Source organism: Plasmodium brasilianum, chromosome 10, assembly GCF_023973825.1.
Source record: "Plasmodium brasilianum strain Bolivian I chromosome 10, whole genome shotgun sequence".
Classification (NCBI taxonomy): domain Eukaryota; phylum Apicomplexa; class Aconoidasida; order Haemosporida; family Plasmodiidae; genus Plasmodium; species Plasmodium brasilianum.
The window spans coordinates 1955022-1972490 of NC_090123.1; the positions used below are offsets into that span (position 1 = coordinate 1955022).

The 17469-nt window shown below is 17.5% G+C and overlaps 1 protein-coding gene across 1 annotated transcript; it reads right to left on the bottom strand.

The window, feature by feature from the left end:
• Positions 1-4916: 4916 nt before the first annotated feature.
• Positions 4917-5575, bottom strand: MKS88_003458 (uncharacterized protein; the record flags this gene model as incomplete). The annotated part of the gene is made up of 3 exons (XM_067216550.1): positions 4917-5080; positions 5278-5356; positions 5489-5575. 3 exons carry the CDS (start codon positions 5573-5575, stop codon positions 4917-4919), a joined length of 330 nt encoding a protein of 109 aa, XP_067073186.1.
• Positions 5576-17469: the final 11894 nt, after the last annotated feature.

The window sequence follows — 17469 nt, forward strand, 5'->3', positions numbered from 1 at the left end:
TTGCGAAAGTATATTAAGTTAAATTTAACTATTTTTTTGGAAGTAATTGAATTTAGTAAAAAAACAAAATGAATAAATAAAGGGAAGAGAAGACGTTATTGCCAATTTGGATAATATTCGTTTACCTATATTTATTATTTCTATGTTTATATTTATTTTAGTCATATTAAAATACTAGGATATACCTAAATTTTATAATTGTAACATATATTTATAAGTTCAACAATTAATACATATTTTAATGTATCATAAATTATGAAAATATGATAATTATTTACTTTTATTTGTACTCTATATCTATAGATACATATAGATGAAATGGAAAAAACTGTAATATAATGTAATATATTATATATTTTTTGTTATATATAATTATATGTATGGATCAATTTATTTCAAAATTATGTATTATTGTAGCGGACTATATTAATTACATGAATGTATTTTATTAAGAAAAAGTGTATAAATAACCAGAATATACTAAAATTTTATTAAAATGATACTCCAATAATATAATAAATAAATATATATTTATATTTCTTTTTAAAAAAATAATAAGTATATATTTTATTTATTATCTACGAAAATAATAATATTTTTTAATTTGTATTTATTGGATGAAGGATATACATTTATTATGTCAACACTTTATATCATAATTGGATAGAATATATTATTATTTTTTAATTAAAATTTCCTATTTTGTATAGAGAATATATATGAGTACACATATAGTATTAGTCATTTCAGGATATGTTAAATATTTGATATTAAACGAATTATATAGAAGAAAAGAAAAATACATATTTTTATTATCTAAATAATTAAGCACATTGTAAATTTTATAATAATAATTTAAATAAAATTAAATCCGAAGTAGAAATAATATTATTATTCACTTAATTCTTTGATATTTAGGTAATATATTTTATAAAATTAAAGATTTTACTATATTTTTTACATGATGTTTCATTTTTATACGTAGTTACTAAATGAAAATATATAAATGAGATCTTTATCAGTCCAATATATGGTAATTTTTTAACAAATAGGAATATATTGTAATAGTATTTATTAAAGGAGTGTTTATTATTTATGAGAGAAAAACAATTATATTTATATCACACATATGTGAAGCATAATAATAGATATTATACTAAGTGCTCTTTTTTTTTTTTTAATATTACATTCAGCTGATTTTGAAATATTATGTATTACTTTGGAATTAAATACTAGTCACGTAGAAATATTATTGGAATAAAATGCTTCTTACCATGGTTATAATATAATTCATAATATAAGGAAAATATGTACTAATAATATGGAAAATTTATAAAATAAACAAACAGTCACTATGAATTAGTAATTTTATTTTAAATGTGAAAATTTATTTTAGTATATCAAGTTATATGGTTTTATAAATATTATTATTAAAAATTAAATTAATATTAAGCAATATCTTCAACACATAATTAAGGAATAATAAATATAATTAATTACATTTTATATTTTCTCTTTTAGTAATTTTTGTTTTTTAAATAATTTTAATTTAAGTTTTGTATTTTGCGTTATTTTTTAAATTAATTGTATGTTTTAGAATTATCATTGATCTTATGTTTAGTCTACATATCTTTTAAACATTACGATGCATAATTTCTTAATGTATTATAAAATTTTGAATTCTATTATTTAAATATTTTATTAAAAAAAATGATATTACTAATAATATATTTTTTTTTTTGGATATTATATTCATAATAAGGAACATATATAATACATGTAAACATATAACCTATGAAGAAGTATATATACTTTATAAAAATTTGTTTATAAAGAAAAGTATTAATTTTTTGAAATATAACTAAAAAGGTAAAGAAAGTATATTGCTTTTATTAAATTTTTGTGATTTTATATTAAATAATTCTTTATTGTACAACTATTAAGCTTCAACGTTTTGATGAACGATGTATATTTATGCTAGATATTAAAGTGGAATGTTCATTAACATTATAAAACATTAATAATATATTTTATTAAAATATCATTATTAAGAAACTTTATTAAACATAATATAAAATATCATGTTATGATAAGAAAAAATATATTAATAATTATATTAAATAATTTACTTATTTTTATTTAGCATGGTGTTTTAGAATTATATATGATTGTTAATCATTTGGAAATATCAGTTCTCATTAAGCTAATAAATAATTTTTTATTTTTATAGAATTATGTTATTTTAATACGATATTAAACAGGACTTAAAAATATGCAGAAAATGAACAAAAAATAGTTGTTATATCCATAAAAAGATAAGCATAGTTATTTGAATATTTATGTAAATAATGAATTCATTCGTTAAGAATTTTATTATAGATATTTCGTTTCTTGTATTTTATTATGAAGTTATCTAATATATATATATTTATAAAGTAAATATGTGTATTTAGTAAACACATAACTACTAGAATATAAATTATTGCATTACTAAAAAATGTATTATTTATTATCTAACATGAAAAAAATGTATTTATTAAATTTACATTTATTAATAAAATAATATATTTAAGAAAAACAAAATATAAAAAAGATAGAGTAATTACATCAAAGTATAATTTTACAGAAATTATGTAAACAAATTTTTATTTACTATCATGAATGTTTTATCGTTAATTTATAAATCCATTTTCCCAAAACGTCTTTTTTTAAATTTTTATGTTGGATAATTGCTTTTTCTATTTTTTATTATGCACGAAACAACATATTACATTAATAAAAACACATTTTATACAAGTTTATAATTATATATGAATTAATAATACATAAAATAAATAAAGACATGTACAAAGGCATGTATAATAAATAAAGTATTATAAGCAATGAAATATTAGATATGATTTAATGTGTGTTATTATTTACATAAGTAATAAGTAATGGAACAAATTAACATTACATTATACAAAAAGATATCTAATGGAATAAATTAATAAAGTATATATTGCTAGAATTTTCATAAAATTTCTACAATATTGTTAAAATTCATGTGCGATATAAAGGATGAATAATTCCTAATAATATGAAATTTTTTTTCATAATATGATATGTATATCCAATATCATTAAGCACTAAATAAACCCAATGGTATATTCTATTTGGATAAGCAATATAAGAATATAGTAACTTAATTCAATAATAACAATAAACGTTATACTATAAATTGGTGCATATTATATCGTTTAATTCTGAATTCATTGAAAATCTTCATATTTTTTTCTTATATATATATACATATAGGGCTTAATTTAATGTTCAATTATCATATATATCGAATATATCAAATATATGTATAAGATAAAAAAATGTATTGTGAAATGATATAATTGACTTACACTAAGGTAAATTATACTTTTATTGTTTTATTATTTTTGAGTTTTTTTATCTATATTAGAGTTTATTTGGAAGCAAAATCAATAGTCACAAAAAGTTTAATGGAAAAATAATCTTTGCAATAATGTATATTTATTACAATAACTGGATAAATTTTTTTATCTAAAAACTATAATGAAATTTCATATTTACTTTAATATTTTTTATTTTGGGTAATTATTTTAATAAGGAAGCCTTGGATAAAATTCCTTTAGGAATGTAAATTTGATAATGGTATAACTTTAATAATGATATAAAGGCATATATGATACGAAAAATGTATTAAAAGAATTGAATTAATTTTATTATGAATTAAAACTATAAATTTTGTGTGAAATATATAAAAAAAAAAGGAACTTAGTCCTAAAACGTAAAAAAAAATAAAATAAAAAACTATATCTGAAATAGCATTATGTAAAACTTGGAAAAAAAAAAAAAAACAATAATTTTGTTAATTGTAATACTTCTACATAATAAGTGAACATAAAATTACGTTTTATTCATAATAAAAGATAATTTTATGTCATATTAACTTTTGTTTCAATCAAAATAAATAATTGGAAAAATTAAAACTTTTAAATAATCAATATATCCATTAACTAATAATTATTATGAATTTAATTTTTATATGCAATTAATACATTTTAATGTCTAGTATTCTGTTTTTTTCGGCAAAATTTTATTATTTAATATACAAAGCATATATGTACGAATTATATAAATTAATTAACATGTATAGGACAAATATAAAACATAATAATGTTGTATTTTTTAAAATTCACATATGTATCGAAATAGGAATAAAAATATAAGAGTAGATACAAAAAATTGCGAATACAATGAAACTAATAATACAAATATAACTTTGGGAAAATAACTAAAACTATTATAAATAGATGATTTTCCTATATAAATAATAAAAAAAAAAATATTAAAAGTGTCCAATTCAAAATTTTACGTTTTGTTATATCATTTATGCAAAGTTAATTTGTATAAATAAACACAAAAAATATAAATTATATATATTTGATTCCGGTTGATATAAAAATATCATTAAATGAATATTTTTAGATAAAAATTGAAAAGAATAAATTCACCTGCACATACATAACAAGAATTTCTATATACTATTAAATACCTAAAATGTTATTTATATTAAAATAAATGAATTCAATATAAATTTTTACAAGTAACATTATTTAATATAGTCCTAAGAAAAACTTAAATTCCTTATCCTCATTTGTATTGTTATCATTAAAATTGTCAATATATTTAGATAAGCAAATATAAATATAAATTAAAGTAAAAAAAAATAATGGAAAGAACATGAATATAGATATATATAATGGAATTATGATAGGCTTAAAAACAATCACATTTGTTGTTAAAATTGGAATAAAAGCTTTGTACATTTTTTTAATTATTTGGTTTGTTATACCTTTTAAATTATTGTACATTTTAAATTCCATATCTAATCCGTTTTGTACTTATTTTTCGTATTTTTCATCTATATTCTTTAATATTTTTGTTATAAACGATGAACGTTTTTCTTTTAAAATATATTTGTTTGTTTGATTAGGTGTTTTTGATTCTCTTAATAATTTTTCAAAATAATCATGGACTTCTGAATTTAGGGAATTTTTGAAGTTATCTTTAAATTTTAATGTATTAGATGGTTTTTGAATTTTCAAATTTTGCTTTTTTTATTTAAATCGTTTTTTTATATCATTATTTTGAAATAATGTATTTAATTTATTGAAATTATTATATTCTTTTTTACTTGTCATATTTGTTTTCTTTTCTTTTAAGAATTTGTATAAATTAAAGGAACCTATATCTGTCTTTCACTTAATAATCTCTTTGTGTTTATATCTGATATATTATTTAAGTAAATCTTATTATTCCATGACTTTCCGGAGGTATTGTCCTAAAAATATGGGGGATTATTTAATATTTATGATAACATCCATATTCTTATATGAATAAAATATAATTTTTAAAAAGAAAAAATAAGCTTACAAAGTTGCATAGAAGTAATTGCATGTAATAACTACCATACCTCATAAGAATCGTGGCATATCCATATTAATAGGGAAAATAATAAAATTATAATAAAATAAAAGAAATTATTTAGATGAATGGGCATCTCGATTTTATTTTTAGATGAAAAATTTCTTGTGATAACAAAATTTTTATCAGTTATTTATTTGATAATATTTAATATAAGATTTGTTATAATTTTTCTTTATTATTTTCTGTTACTTTAACAATTTTAAATTGTTACTATTATATATTTAGATATAAATTTTATTCAAACGCAGTAAGTTAAAAAGTACATTAAATAAAAATATGATAATAAAGTTTTTGTGTAAATATATTATTAATTATATTAATATGTATAGAAATAGTTTTAAAAAACATTAGAATACATACAATTATTGCATGACAATTGAAATTTCGTAATCTGCAAATAATTTATTTCAAATTTTTGGTTTCTATACTATACAAAAGTATTATTAAAATGTTTCAATTATGTCTTTATTAAAATGGATAATATTTAATAAAATTACATGACATACTTTATATATACTAGTCTTTGGAAAATTGTCATTTAAAATTTCTTCATTACGATTATAATGATGAAATATATATTGAAATCTTCTTATTATTGACATATGAAAAGATTTTTAAATAATTTTTATTAAAAATAATAATTTGAATAACAATATATATATATATATATATATATATATATGATATGGATAAAAAAATTAAAAGAGTTTAATTAATACCATAAAGTACACACAATATTAACATTATTATATAGTTTATGAAAAAATGTTTAATGGCATGTTAATAATAAAATATATATTATTTGAAGTTACATTTATTGTTATACCATTTAAGATATAATGAAATTTTATTTTTTAAATAAAGTAAAACGTAATTTTGTTTATGTTTCCTCGGAACATAGTTCTTGTAATATTAATTAAAACCTTTTAATAATGAAATATATAAAATAAAATGTAACGTAAGTATTTAAAAAATATTATTTTTTGAATTCCTCCTATAAAATTAAGAAAATGTAATAAAAAAAAAAACTAATAAATATACAAATGTTAAAAATATTATAAAATATTTTGTGTATAAATAGTTTAGACATTAATGTTTCTGTAAAATTCAATTATTAGGTATTTTAAATAATTTAGCAACAAAATTAAACTAACTAAAGAAAAAAAAAGACTTCATTAAGTAAAAATATAGAAATAAAATTAACATTATTATTAACTAAGAAAACGTATTAACTTTACATGTAATAAAATAGTGGCAGTTCAAATTGTGCATGTTGTTTTTACAATATGTTATTAAAATGTTATTAATACTTTTTCAAATTTCTTTATATAGTAATATTTAGTTAAAGTTATTAGAACATTATAAACATATTCCTTATTTATTAAATGTTTATTCCGTATAATATATGTATAAATAAAATGTTCATATCTGTTCTTTACATTTATTATGTTTATAATGAATCTTAAATTACTATTTTTAATTACCTCCTTTTGTACATACATATATATAAAATTTGAACAGAATTTTTATTTTTTAAGAATAATAAATTTGTATAGTATGTAAAAATATTTTTTGTGAAGTTCTATAATGAATAATTTTTTTAAATTTTATGTATGTTTATACTTTTAAATATAGTCCTGTATAATAGTTACTGAATTTTATTACATGTCAATAATATGAACAAAGGATTATTACAATGTAATGTGATTTATTGGTTATTAACCTGGGTATCATATTATAAATAGTTATTGATGATGAAACAGAGTTTACGAGGGTTACTATCACCTTAAATTATATATATAAAATATTAACATCTTGTATTATCTGAAAAAGAAATTAATTAAATTAATACACATTTTTATCTATAATATAATTAGAACGAAATAATAACTAAGAAATTAGTAAATATTAGAACTAACATGTATATAACAAAAATTTATGTATAGTGATTATTTAAAATAGAATATATATAAGGTGTTAAAGATTTAAATTTTTAATATTATTATTTATGGGATGTTGATATGTATGTGTACGTAAAGATTTCATTTTAAAAAAATATTAATCAAAATAATAATAGGGAATTAAGAAATTACTATATTTAGAAATATGTGATAATCTATGGTTTGTTATATTCTAGCAAATGTCACTATGTTCATATATAATCATTTATATTAACTATCATATATAACTAATTTAATTAATCGTCATAGTACATGAACAAGCAATATTTATTGGAAATATATTATACGTATAATGAAATTAATAACTAAGTTAAATTCAAGTACTTTGTAAAATTTATAAGGCAAAAATGAAAAACGTATGATTTATTACATAGAAAGAATAAATGTAGAAGAAATTTCGAAAGAATAATAATTTCGCACATCACTTTTCTAATCTAAATGTGATATATTAATATGTAATAAAATTAGTTTTTAAAAAATCTCTGAGAAATAAAAATTAAGTTTTCTATAATTTATTATGTAATAAAAAAATTTAATTATAAAAAGTAATTTAAGATTATTTTTTCATTCTTCCAATATAATATATATTGCATAAAAAAAAATAATATAAAGGGTAAGAAAAAAATAATATATTCTGAAATGTTTTAAATATTTTTGTTAAAAAAAAAATAAGAAATTCTAATTTAACTATATTTTGCTTTTTGATACTTAAATATGTTATCAACTTTCATATTATATTAGAGAAAATAATACATAATGTACTGTTTATGAATAAATGTTCCATTTTTCTATTATCAAACTTTACGAATAAAGAAAATATTATATGCATATTTTTAAATATTTAGTATACATATTAAATCTATTTCCATTTTTATATTTGTTTTTTTCAATTAATTTAATAATAACATTTATGTTTTACATATATTTATATGTATCTTGAACATTCATTTTACGTGTCAGCAATAGATATGCGTATTAACATATATTTGATATACAATATAAAGAAGATATACATGAGAAGTATATATATATTTTTTTTTTTACAAATCTATAGTGTTATAATTAAGATATATAATATAATTAATTAAGTGCATTATATTTCTGGAAAATAAATTATGTATCCTATGCTTGTAATTGTTATTAATCGAAAATGAATATATATATTTGTTTAATTAGATATTCAGTTAAAAATAAAATCATTAATCTTTATATTAGATTATACATATTATAAAGTAATATTCAATATAACAAGTAACTTTGTTGAATAATATAAAGAAAAAATAAATTAAGAATGTAATAATTTTTTTTTCACGGTGCATTAAAAATATTATTATAAATTATACTAAAAATAAATTCCTGTCAATGTAGAATATAATGTTAATGTAGTTATAAAATTTAAATGATCTATTACCTAAAGGAAGTATATACAAATTAAAAATCTAAGAAAAAAATACAAAGAATTAACGAATAATATATATATATGTAATTAAATGAATTCCTTTGTAGTGTTCTAATGCTCTTAGTATTATTTCTGTATCAATCACCTTTTCAATATTATGAATTAATGTAGTACATATATGTAAGATATTAGTATAAATTTTAAAATTATATGCTATTAACTTAAAATATCCTATAATTTTAATGAAAAAGTTAGTTATTATATATTTAATCAAGAAATATTGCTTAATGTATCGCGAATTGATACTCAGATGATTAATACAAAAATATTAATTATTTTTTGTATATATATTAAAGTCTTTCTATTTTTATTTAATAAAGTATTAAAATAAATGCTTTATATATATGATTTAAGAAATAAAAAACCTTTTATATATTAGGAATATTTTTGATATATCTTCTTTTTAATAATCGCATTTAATGCTTTCTTTTTTCCTTTATATTAATAGTTACTTTACAAAACTCCTCCTCTTTTTCATTCCCTTCCGATATTACAAAACCTTAGAAATATTTTTCAATAGCAACTGTTTTCTTTTAAATGTTATCCTAATGTTTTTTTGGATGTATACATATGAATTTATAAAATTTATTTTTCTGCTATTTTATCGGTTTTTATACTGTTTCATCATTAACTATAGAATTTAGATATGTACATTCTTCTTTTATAAAAATTAATAGTTCCTCTCTAAAACAATTTTCTTAGATATAAGCAAGAATTTTCTTGTTTATGCTACTGTCTAGGTTTCTGTTGTTAGTTTTAATAATATCTTTTTTTATCTGTTATTTTCTATATAAACTTTTTTTTGTCTTCTATTTATTTAAGGAACTATCCAAATATGACTCCCTATTTTCTATATGTTCTACTTTTTTGAATTATTCCAAAACTACTATAAATATACACAGTTATACTAGTAATTTTTTATTTTATATAATTCTTTATAATTTACTTTGTGTTCCAATATTGCTATATTTATTAATGATACATTACTTTTAGGATCTTCCTTTTTTTATAGATATGAAATGCTTAGAAATTTCTGTGTTCGCCCCGTAAATGAATCCTCTTCCAAATACTATTCTATAATTATGGCCTTTTTTGATATACTCGATCAACATATATATTTTTCTTTTTCTAGAAATGGAAATTTTTAAACTTCATTCAATGATTTCTTTTTTAATTTTTTCATTTAATTTATGTAAGCTTTTACTTCTCTCCATTTATTTTTCTAATTATTAAGCCAATCTAATTTTTCTAGTCTTTTAGAATGATTTCTATGTCTTTCTAATTTTTTATTGCATAAAATATTTTATTTCTCAATTTTATTGCTACTGTTAATATTTCTCATTCTTCCTTCTACATTTGTCAAATTATGATAGGTTCAACTTCGCTGTTCTGTGAACTCTTATAGGCATATTTCCAAAAATTCTACTTTTCATTATTCCCATTCATCACTAATGTATGTTTTGTGTATATCAGTATGCACTACTGTAATGGATTTGGATATATTCTTTATTCTATTTTACTCCTTTACATTTTTATTCATACACAGTTCATTTATTTTTATTTTTTTTTAAGTTCTAAGTCAACATTTTTTCTAGGTTTTAAATGATTGTGTTAAAAGCTTAATTTTTGTAAGAAAAAATAAGAGTAGTTGTAATCTAAGAAATATCAATTATTTTCTTTTCATCTTTTATGTTTTTTTGTATTTTATAAATGTTTTAAAATTTAATTTTTTTTTATTATATTTTTAATTATTTCATTGTAATATATGATTAAAATTATGGCGTGATATGTAGTTTACATATTACATTTATTTAAAAGCAATATAAAATAAATAATTATTCATGTGTGTTACTGAATATTTCTTCATGGTATTGTAATTAAAATATTTACTTAAAAATAATATTTAATATTAATATAGATATTTTGCCTAAGTAAAATTTTCATACACAAATACAATAATAAAATTGAAATAGAAACATATAAAAAAGCGCAGTATATATTTGAAAATATAAATAAAAGTAAACTTATATAACAATCATAATTTCTTTAATTACGATATTCTAACTTTTTTGCATCTAATATGTATATATTCACAAAGAAGTAACTATCATGTAAATTACTATAACTAGTCACTTACAATTAATATTTTTTAGATAATATTATATTAGAAGGTAATTCATAATTATAGGTATATTATTAAAATAAAAATATACCTAAAAAATATGTATGATAAGTGTTAAGATAAACTTTATATTGATGATAAATACATATTCATTTTACAAATATTCTTTTAGCAGAATACATAAATATAGAATTACTTGATACTGCAAAACAAACTTGTTTTTATATATGATTTCACTAATAATACAATAAATTATATATATTAACATTATGTAAATGTTATTTATGTGATATTATTGTTAAATTTTAATTAGTATTTTTTAATTTTACTGGATTTAATAAAATTGTTGTAACCATTTTTTCATTAACGAATTATGTTATATACTATATATTTCAATTATAGATTAACATAATTTATTAAATTCCCTACAGTTTAGATATTATAGTAAAGGAATCATCATTTATTTTGTAATACTACATTAATATATGTCATATATTTATTATAATCATTTTCATACAATATAATAAAAATCCTGTTTATCCACTATACCTAGTGGTATTGTCATGCATATACACTTATTGAATTGCTCTTTAGGATGCATATCAATATAAGTATATATATATTATATAAATATATTTCTGATAATAAATATTATATATATTTACTATTCTAATCTTTAGTATTAATATTGTTAATGTAATCAATATTATCGTATTTTTCTACTTTTTATGTATCTTCTTCACAATATAGGTATCCATAAAATATTTATTTTGTAATTTCATATATTTTTTTTTTTCGAACTTTTTAAACATTTTACATGTTTTTTTTTTTGTATGAAATCTCTATGATTCAATTAGAATATTTCTTTATATTATTATTTGTGTTATAATATTCCTAAGAAAATGTATTTGAACATTTTTCATTTTCTTATTTTTTCAAAATATATTTCATTTATTTTTTTTATCATAAATTATATGAGAGAATATATCTATTATTGAGAATTTATATATTATAATTTTTTACACTATGGTATGTTATATGATACCTTATCTTAGCCAAATATGTTTGCTTATTTTTAGAACTCTTTGTAGCTCTTTTTTCTATTTTCTCGTTTATATATTTAAACATATTCTTATTTCTTCTCGTTTAAGATAAAACCAAAGTCTAAATGAAGTAAAAAAAATTGTTATAAACTTATTTGTTCCTAGCTACAAAACATATGCAACAATAATTTTCATTCTAAATAGATTAAAGAGATTGAAAAAAAACATTCTCAATTTTAATTGAAATAATATATTGTGGTATAAAAAGAAAAAATATTTAACATACTACCATAAATATTTATATAATTATTGGAAATGAAGAGTTAAATTTACGACAATTAGAGTGAGAAGTTGATCAATGTGAAAGAATACATAAGTATGTAAAGTTTTTAAGAGAAATAAACTTCATTGTATTTGAAAAAGTTCTTGGACTTCATTGACAACGTTTAAGAATTGTACCCAGTTATTCTTGGTAATACGATTTATACGAGAATTATATTTATTTAAAATATTTTTAAATTATTTTCAAAGTTTATTGCATTTTGTGTAGTATATCTATTTAAGTGATCATTATATAAACAAATATATTTTTCATTATAGATGTGAAGAATACATATATATTGAATTATAGAGGTAGTATAACAAATAATTAGCATTAAAAATATAAAAAAGTGGAAATTTTTAAAATATATGTTTTTGTAGAAATGTATAAACATAATCCTATTAAAATAATTAATGTTTTAAATTAGATAAATAATACATATTATATATAAAAATAGAATATTTGTTTGAATATTTTATTTTTTGTGGATATTGGAATATATAAGTGATGAAACTATAAAAATATTATACTGAAAACTGAAATTTAATACTGTTTTATATTTAGCTTGTGTTATTTGCACAAATTAAAAATTGATAATATACTTTATTAAATATAAAAAAGATGTAATTTGGAATATATTTAAAATTTATGTATATATATATAAACGGAAATTTACACATTATATTTGAGATATATATACATTATAAGAATGAAAATTAAATATTTTACTTGGAAATTAATGTATAAGTATGTAACTTATTAATGTAAGAAACGTACAAATAATTTAGTAAAATATAGATATTAGTTTTAAGAAAATATTTATAAATGTTGTTTAGAAAAGTCAAATGGTGCTAAAATTGAAAATTTTTTATTTATATATATGGAACAATTTTATTTTATAGTTAAAAAACTTTTAATATATTATATGTGGATTACCATAAATTCATGATATAAATTAATTTGTATAATATATATAAAAATTAACTATGAGTAAATATTAAATGTTACAAAAGAGAGAGAAAAAGTAGAAGAAACTAAGAAAAAACCTTAATGAATATCATAAGGCAAATAATTTATATTTTAAAAAAGTAAAAATATAATAATTTTAATTTCTGTAAATGTTTTTTTTTTTTTGGAAATTTAAAAATAGTATATAAAATTTTTCTTTTTTTTTCCATTTTAAGTTTATTATATATTTACTTGGAAAATATTGTGATTTAAGACCAATATTGAAAGGCCATATTTCAAATTGTTACAATTATTTTTGTTAGTGCAATATTTTTGTAATTACTACCATTTTCCCATAATACATAAGAAATCGAAATATTTTTAAATGAAATATTTTTGCAGTTAAAGGGTTTTTTAATAAAATATTATTTATTTATATATTTAAGTTAATCCCTTATTCCGAACCTTTAAAATGTGTACTTTATATATTTTTAAAAGAATAAATAAAAATTAATATATTTCCATAAAATTAGTAAAGGATGAACATCTAAATCATATATTTTAGAAGATTATATTGTTATTCATTCTGATTTGATACAAATATATTTTAAATAAAATTATTTTATTTGTTATATTTTTAAATTAATGAAATTATATGCAAATAATTTTATAGAAATATATCTCTAATCTTCCAATTTTTTTTTTTGTTTTTTTTTTACTATATCTGTATATCTTCTAAATATATGTAGTTAATAAAAAAAAAATTAAAATCTTAAGTTAAAGTGAAACTACTTCATTAGTAATAAGATAAATTAAACTTAATTAAAATTTTTTATTTTCAAATATTATGGTACATAAGTAGAAATATCAGTCCTTGTATGCTTGAAGAATATATATTTTTTCGTATATTAAGTATTACTATATATATAAGGTTTTTTAAATATATAATGCATTATAATTTATTCTATGTTATTGAGGAATAATTAATACATATATTTTAAATTATATAAAACAAAATGTTGCTTTTTACATTTATTATTATTAAAATTAATATTTTATTAAATATAACTAATTTTTACAATATACCATGTTTATAATACTAGAATTATTAATAGAATAGCACATTAAAATTAGTAATTATCATCTTAAAATTAGAGAAATCTATTATACATATTCTCTACATTTTCTATAGTATATAAACTCAATATATATATATTATAAGAAGCTCCATATTTATTTCTTAATTGTGAATATTATTAATAAAAGAATTATATAATTAATGCACTAGAGTAAAAAAAATTAAATTATATATTTTAAATGTTTTTGAATCAGTTAAAATTACTCTATTTTATTGAAATTCAGTTTTCTTTTAAGGAACGTTATAATGATAATGAAATAATATATTTTTAAGGTTATTTTACTTTGTATGTGTGTTAAAGTTTACTATAGTTATATAAATTTTACTAATTATTTAAAAATAATAAATTAAAATTTTTTATTCATATAGCACCCCTTATAATTAGAAGTATACAATATTATTATTAGTACATTGCATACCGAATATATGGGGATATTGAAAATTTGTAAGATGGAAAATAAAACTAAGTCAATTATTATTATTATAATTGCTATGTTTATGCTTAAAACTTGGTATTGTCATTTTTATAATGATACGGTATAATAATATTATTTAATAATATTTGAATTATTCTTATTTTACGTATTTTAATATTTTTAATACTATTTTATTCTGTTAAATTATGGATTTTATTAAATAAGAAGTATCTAAAATTTATTTTGTTAAGATATTTTTAACAATTAATTGTATGAAAATTGTAACCTTTGTGAAAAGTTATGTCCAGTAAATTATGAATTTCTAGTAGAATATAAACAAACTAAAGATTCATATATTTTGAGTTTAAAGGATGATATGCTAAATAATGAAGATAAGAAGAAGGAAAAAAACAAATGATCTAATATAAATTTATTAAATAAGGTGCATACTATACAGAAATTGGTGATTATAATAGTGGAATATTTGATAGAAAACATTTTCATTTTGAAAAAATGGGGATAAAAAAAAAACATTACTATAATTTTATTGAAAAAAGGAGGAGAATTATATATATAAGTTTATAGAAAATAGTATTTAGATGATACGGATTTGGAGTTCCTATTATTTGTCTTTTTATCTTGCTAGGATTAGGATACCCCATATCTCATCGTTATAGTGTGGTGGAAGGAATAAGGGGGAAACTCGTAGAATTACTTCCAGTATTTTATGATGACCTCGATAAGGTATTAAAGGTTTGTGAAATGAGTATAATATTATATAGTGTAGTCATCGTTATTTTATCAATTATACTTACAGTAGTGATTTATACGATCTTAAGAAATAATGAAAAATATCAAAAAATTAAATATAGGAATAGGTAAAATATAAATCAAGGAATACGTTTCTTTGGGGTAAATGAATCTTTAGTATGAAATGATATCTATAATATCTTTTGTTTTGCGCTTAATGAGCATACCTTATTTGTTTACATTTAATAGATGTTTATAATTAAATTAGCCTAAATAATTTGTAACAATAAAAAAATATATTCTCTGTTTTTTGCTTATTTAAAAGTTATAAATTTTTTTAATGTGTATTATAATGTATTGCCATAATTTAATGAAACATTATAATTAATATATATATTTATATAGAGAAAATGACTTCTATGAAATGTTTTATATTTTTTCTATAAAATTTATATATAATAAAACAATATATATAATTGTACTAAATGCTCATGTTATTTTATACTAGAATTATAAAAAATGATATATTTTGTATTTCAATAAAATACTGTTTAAATTTATTATTTGATAAAACCTTTAATAAAATGTATCATTATTTTTAACTTAAAAACGAATTTGCATTGTTTTGTATTCATTGTAATGATGTAATAGTATAATTATTTCAAAAAGATATATTCACTATAAAACAACTTTTTTGATAAGTATGTTAAATTATATATTTATTAGATTACCGTATTAAAAAGATTTTTTTTATTTTTCGTTTTAATTGTATAAAAGTAATATATAATAAAATAATATCCTTATAATTGTGGTTTATTTATAATTGTTGAATAACTTATGAATTATAAAAGCTTCAGAATAAAATTTAGGTGTAATGTCATTTAATTCATTTTAATTTTTCATAAATAAGGTGTTAATTATATTTTGGAAAATTTAATAAAATATATATTATACTGAAAATTTATAAATAAATAAACTATATAAATATTTTTCTTCTTTATATATTTATAGTATTAGCATAATAAATTAAATGTAATATTATATTAATAGATAAATGTTTTATATTGCTTTGGTTTTCTAACTTTGTTTTTCTGTAATAATATATATGTAAATATGTGTTATACATTTATATAAAAAAAAATTATCATTAAGGTTTATGAAAATAAACATATACTCTTTACAATTATACATTATTATGTAGATGTTTATGCATAAAATGTTGTTATATTTTTTGTTTATAAGTGTTTTACTTATAGTGTTAATGTTAATTTAATATGTGTATAAATATATATATTTTATTAATTAACAATTAGTAATATTTTTAAATTAATAACTATTATTCCTTGAACAAAATAAAAGTGAAATATGAAATATTTATTTGTATATAATTTATAAGTACAAAATATTGTTTTATTTCTTACATATTTCTTGATACGTTATATTAAAATGTTATTCTACTTTTTTTATAATATATAATTAATTATATATAAAATGTAAAGTTCTGTATGCGATAGTTTTGAGAGTAAATTTAATAAATAATTTCATTTATTAAATTTGATTTTTCATAGATTCTCATGAAATTTATTGTACAGTATTAATATATGTTTTAGCTATCATAACTGTATACATTTAAAAAGTATCTTTTAATAATTTAAATAATACATGCAAATGTTTATTGTTGTATCTGTATACTTAGTTTCTAGGTGAATATGACCAGTATATATTGAAATATTTGCATAGAAAATGTGAATATATTACTTTTATGAATTTAAATAAGAACTGTCTATATATTTTTTTTTATAATATTA